This window comes from Episyrphus balteatus, chromosome 1 (genome assembly GCF_945859705.1).
Source record: "Episyrphus balteatus chromosome 1, idEpiBalt1.1, whole genome shotgun sequence".
NCBI lineage: Eukaryota > Metazoa > Arthropoda > Insecta > Diptera > Syrphidae > Episyrphus > Episyrphus balteatus.
Genome location: NC_079134.1, coordinates 59,928,799 through 59,935,070, shown reverse-complemented (window position 1 = coordinate 59,935,070; position 6,272 = coordinate 59,928,799). Strand labels below are relative to the sequence as shown.

The following is a 6,272-nucleotide window of genomic DNA, read 5'->3' as shown; positions in this document are numbered from 1 at the left end:
ATAATGATAATGATAATGATAATGATAATGATAATGATAATGATAATGATAATGATAATGATAATGATAATGATAATGATAATGATAATGATAATGATAATGATAATGATAATGATAATGATAATGATAATGATAATGATAATGATAATGATAATGATAATGATAATGATAATGATAATGATAATGATAATGATAATGATAATGATAATGATAATGATAATGATAATGATAATGATAATGATAATGATAATGATAATGATAATGATAATGATAATGATAATGATAATGATAATGATAATGATAATGATAATGATAATGATAATGATAATGATAATGATAATGATAATGATAATGATAATGATAATGATAATGATAATGATAATGATAATGATAATGATAATGATAATGATAATGATAATGATAATGATAATGATAATGATAATGATAATGATAATGATAATGATAATGATAATGATAATGATAATGATAATGATAATGATAATGATAATGATAATGATAATGATAATGATAATGATAATGATAATGATAATGATAATGATAATGATAATGATAATGATAATGATAATGATAATGATAATGATAATGATAATGATAATGATAATGATAATGATAATGATAATGATAATGATAATGATAATGATAATGATAATGATAATGATAATGATAATGATAATGATAATGATAATGATAATGATAATGATAATGATAATGATAATGATAATGATAATGATAATGATAATGATAATGATAATGATAATGATAATGATAATGATAATGATAATGATAATGATAATGATAATGATAATGATAATGATAATGATAATGATAATGATAATGATAATGATAATGATAATGATAATGATAATGATAATGATAATGATAATGATAATGATAATGATAATGATAATGATAATGATAATGATAATGATAATGATAATGATAATGATAATGATAATGATAATGATAATGATAATGATAATGATAATGATAATGATAATGATAATGATAATGATAATGATAATGATAATGATAATGATAATGATAATGATAATGATAATGATAATGATAATGATAATGATAATGATAATGATAATGATAATGATAATGATAATGATAATGATAATGATAATGATAATGATAATGATAATGATAATGATAATGATAATGATAATGATAATGATAATGATAATGATAATGATAATGATAATGATAATGATAATGATAATGATAATGATAATGATAATGATAATGATAATGATAATGATAATGATAATGATAATGATAATGATAATGATAATGATAATGATAATGATAATGATAATGATAATGATAATGATAATGATAATGATAATGATAATGAATAATGATAATGATAATGATAATGATAATGATAATGATAATGATAATGATAATGATAATGATAATGATAATGATAATGATAATGATAATGATAATGATAATGATAATGATAATGATAATGATAATGATAATGATAATGATAATGATAATGATAATGATAATGATAATGATAATGATAATGATAATGATAATGATAATGATAATGATAATGATAATGATAATGATAATGATAATGATAATGATAATAATAATAATAAAAAACTTCAAAATTTATTGGCAGTTGAATTTTATTTTGGTACATATGATTATGATTAATGTTTTCATTGATTTTTATTTCATATAGAAAGTTGTTAGGAACTTTTGATTCTTAGATTGTTGGTGGTTGAGTGTTTATAAATAGAGTCATGGGCTTGGAAGCTTGAGGTGTATACGTTTTTGGTACATTTGCCTGTTTTTGTGAATTAGAAAGTTGTGTTGTGTTAAGGGCCCAACCCATAGAATCCGTTGCGTCCGTTGCGTCGAAGTTTTAAAATAAAATACACACGTTCTTATGGGAAGCGACCCATAAGCGACGGATCGGACGGAGACGGACTTCCCATAAGAACGTGTGTATTTTATCGAGCTGTCAGTCAAAAACTTCGACGCAACGGATTCTATGGGTTGGGCCCTTTAGAGTTTGGTGTTTGTTTTCTTATGTTAGTTGGTATGGAATGTATTTTTCTTTTTTGAATATTTGAGCTATAGTTTTTAATATTGGAGTTAGTGACTCTGTTTACATGTTTAGTCTGGTTTTGTGCACTCAAAAGTAGTGTTGAGGTAGAATTTGCTGTTTCTGTAGTCGGTAAATAAGTATCTTTAAAATTGCAGTTCAGTGTTTCGTATCTGGATTGTGAACCTGAATGTGAAGGAGTTTCTGTTTCTGTTTGTGAATTTGGATGATGGAATGTACTTTTTGGATTATATGTAACATGTTCAGAAGGCTGTTGTTGTGAACTCGAGATTAGTGTTGTGGTAGTTTTTGGTGTTTCTGTTGTTATATTAGTCGGTAAATAAGTATCTTCAAAAATTTAAGTCCAGTACTTCAAAATTGGATTGTGTATCTGTATATGATAAAGGAGTAGGTGTGTGTGTATTTGAATGAATGTACGTCGGGGTGGATTGTATATTCTTTGTTTTTTGAGTATTAAAGTTTGGTGATGAGAATGTGGTGTGTTTATCTTGTGTTTGTGTGTCTGATATCAGTGTTGAAAATGTATTTTTTGTGTTTCGCAAGGTGGATTTTTCCTGGACTCCTCGGCAACCTGCAACGACCTCGTAATGTGGACTTCTAAGCCAGTTTTCTTTTTCTTTTTCTTGCATTCCTTTAAAAAAATTACGTATTTTAATATGTATTGTTTCCTTTTTTTAATTTAAGAAAATTGATCTTACCTGCTCAGGTTCATTTTCCAGTGTGTCATCTCCCAGACTTTCTTCGTGATTGAATGGATTTTTCTAAAAGATACAAAATGCAATATTATACATCATATAGAATCTATATCGCAAATAAAAATTACCTGTGTAATATTTGAAACTGAAGGTGTTGACTTTAGGAATTGGTCCAAGAAGTTAAGCTCATCGTAGCACCAGAGCTTTGGCGTGTATACATCTTGGACTCCTGCCCCACTTTTTTTTGATTTATATACCGCATTCCTTTCACGAATGTACTGGTTTCTAAGAGTTTTTATTTTGGTTTTAATGTCTTCTAATGTTGATTCAGGTCGATATATTTTGAGCTCCTCCGTGATGCTCTTGAATGCATCAACCTTTTTTATGCGGTTTAGTGCATCTTCGCACTGCGAATTGTACAAAACGGGGTGCTGTTCGTATAACATAATTAAATGTGTCGTTTGAATTCTATTCCAATTACTCATCTTAATTGTTTTTTTCAATAAATCAAACACGAGTTTGCAACTTTTCTTCAAAATATTTATTTATAACGGTAGTATATTCGTTGACATAACACAAAGGAAAATGTAAAAAAAAAAAATATTTGTTTTCTCGCTCCAACCTTAAGGCAAGATTGGGAAACTTAAAATGTCAAAATAACAAATGTCAAAAAGAGTCCAAAAATTTTTAAATCTGTTTAAAATTTCTACCTCACTTCGCCATCTCTTTCTCGCCATAAAGTGGGAGTGAGAAAAAACACAAAGACGTCAAAATAAGTCGGTTGACTGAGGCCAATGTGAACACCGTCTATGGATCACACCTTTCTGTTCCATCCTTCAACTTCAACGGATGGATTGACGGAACGGACGCAACTGATTCTATGGGTTGGGGTCTTATCCCATAAGAATTGTGTATGTTCGACAACTCACTCATGACTCATGCCATTTTGACAAAAGCCCATGCGCCATATGCCTATTACGACATGTATGTTCAAATACACACGAAAAACAAACAGAGACAGTGTGCATGTGAATTATTTCAAAATGATTGAGCGTGTATGTGTAGATTGAGAACAAAATATTCTGTGGTTCGTGTGGTTGATTGTTGGTTGATGAATCTGTTCACTTAAGTCAATTATGGCTATGCGCGCTTATTTTGCAAACATAAGCAAAATTTTGTTAGATTTTTGACATTCGCTTATGTTTGCTTATGCGTGTTTTAGTTGGGCCTTTAGACGATTTTCGTCTTTCGTGAAGAAAAACAATTTTAGCGAAAACATGATCGCAGTGATCACAGTGTTGCCGAAATAAAAAAATCATGATTTTTAATCATGGTTTGAGAAAAAAATCATGATTTGGCCACATTTGGGAAAAATAAAACAGTTCCGATTTGCCTCCCATCGGCAACGCACGCGTTTAAGTCTTATCCCATCCGAAAAGAAAGCTTTCTCGTTTGTCTTTATAGTTTTTTCCCTATATTACCCCAAATTAATAATATAAGAAAAAAGCAATAGCCCATTAAAATAAGAAAAAAAAAATAAACAATTAAATAAATACAAATCATAAATAATTTAAATTACACAAAAACAAGTGTTAAAAAATAAATAAATAAAATCCAACATAAATGCAATGTGCAACAACAACACCACAGTACCTCCCCAACAAAAAACAAAAAAACAACAACAAACGTTCGCTTTGCAATAATAGTGTTACCATAACAAAAAAAAAAATATAATACCCATCAAGTGCAAAAACAATAGTCAAAAAAAACCACTGCAGCATCAAATCAACCTCATACATAATACAACTGCTTATAAAAAAAAAAATAAATTCTCGCGCCGCTCAAATAGTGTTCAGTGCATACGAGTAATCCTTTCTTTTCCTTCCCCCCATCTTTCTGCAGTCTTACTCGTTTAACGATTGTGGTATTGTGAGTGGAACCTCTTCTCAAAATGCCGCAATCGTTATCAGTTCGATTCCAGATAGATTATTGTGTGTTAATAAATAACCAGGGGCGGATCGATACAAATTGTCAGTAAGGCATAACACTAGTGATAATTTGTTTTGTTGAAGCCCAAATTGGAATTTATATAACATATTCAATATAGTTGATTGTCGGATAAGGTTTTTTTAAAAGTTTTGGTATATTTAAATGGTAGGTACATTCAGAGTCGATTATGCCAACATTCGTGGGCTTAAATCGAACTTCTGCGATGTGTACATTTACACTGTACAAAACAGGCCAGCTGTTTTGCCATTAGGTGAGACTCAAATAAGTGAAAATTCAGATTGTTCTGAATTTAATCTAAATGGGTATTGCTTGATGCCATTATTCTTTCTCACCACGGTCTCGCCATTTATATTAGAAATGATGTAGCTTATCAACTCCAACCACAATACGGCTGTGTGTAAATACAAATTTTAATTTCATGTGGTTAAAATTCACGGTTAATAAGCGTATCATTCATACATGTTTCATTTATCGAAGTCCCAACATGGACAGTAATTCAACTTCTAACGAATTTGATGCTCTGTCCGACTCCATCCAAAGGATTGTTTCCCTGTATCCTCACACTGAAATCGTCATTACGGGCGATTTAAATGTACACAATTCTTCGTGGCTTCGCTATTCTGGCCAGACAACACCCGAAGGAAGGTATGTTGAGATCTTCGCTGAGTTAAACCATCTAACTCAGCTTGTCGACGAGCCAACTCGAATTTCGGACGTTGTGGGCCAAGCTGAAAACACTCTAGACCTGTTTCTTACCTCGGACCCAGATAAATACACTGTTAGTGTATTATCGCCTCTAGGCAAGTCAGATCATTGTGTCATATCTGCAAATTTCTCATGTCTCAATAATCCAGTTAAAGAAAAGAGAAAGCCAACTGGGAGGGACTCAACGGTTTCTTTAAAAACTTTAACTGGTCGCTATGCTTCCTCGATAGTGACGTTGATTCCAGTGCAGATATGATCACAAATTTAATTCTCTCCAGAATGAGAAATTTTATCCCAAATAGGGTTAAAACAATCAAACCGAAAGAGATTGCATGGTTTGACTCAAGCTGCAAAGAGGTTATCAGGATTAAAGAGGTAAGCTTCCGTTGTTATAAAGCCAATCCCACTGAGGAAAACCCGGAAAAAGTTCAAACAGGCTAGCAAGTAGAGCTCTTGAAACCCGGGTACCCGACGACCCGCCCGGGTACTCGAATACCCGGGTATTACCCGGGTAGCACCCGGGTACCCGGGTACCCGAAATACCCGAGTACCCGGGTCCTTAAAATACTCGGGTACCCGGGTACCCGAGTACCCGAGTGTTTTCAACAGCTCGTGTAACCAAGTAAATTCGCGTAAAACAAAACTTTTTTTTGTGTATTTTTTTATTTTACTATAATTTATTAACCTGGTTGACACTTTTTGGGAATTTGTTTGGCATTTAAAGCGTTTCCTGGTTGAACCGAAGTACAAAG

General features: G+C 31.0%; 2 protein-coding genes across 4 annotated transcripts in view; one reads left to right on the top strand and one right to left on the bottom strand.

Annotated features, from left to right (window-relative positions):
• The window catches only part of LOC129907745 (menin), a 108,260-nt gene that overhangs the window by 53,566 nt on the left and 48,422 nt on the right, over positions 1-6,272 (top strand). The window lies entirely within an intron of this gene.
• LOC129907755 (uncharacterized) lies at positions 1,741-4,274 on the bottom strand. The gene is made up of 3 exons (XM_055984108.1): positions 2,934-4,274; positions 2,809-2,871; positions 1,741-2,741 (listed from the first exon to the last, which is right to left on the bottom strand). Exons 1-3 carry the CDS (start codon positions 3,288-3,290, stop codon positions 2,619-2,621), a joined length of 543 nt encoding a protein of 180 aa, XP_055840083.1. The 5' UTR covers positions 3,291-4,274; the 3' UTR covers positions 1,741-2,618.

Excerpts from the sequence above, each read along its gene's own strand:
- LOC129907755 (XM_055984108.1), bottom strand. The coding sequence starts at position 3,290 with ATGAGTAATTGGAATAGAATTCAAACGACACATTTAATTATGTTATAC. Across the intron at positions 2,872-2,933 it reads CAGTTTCAAATATTACACAG|AAAAATCCATTCAATCACGA; the intron begins GTAATTTTTATT and ends TGTATCTTTTAG. Across the intron at positions 2,742-2,808 it reads TGGAAAATGAACCTGAGCAG|GAATGCAAGAAAAAGAAAAA; the intron begins GTAAGATCAATT and ends ATTTTTTTAAAG.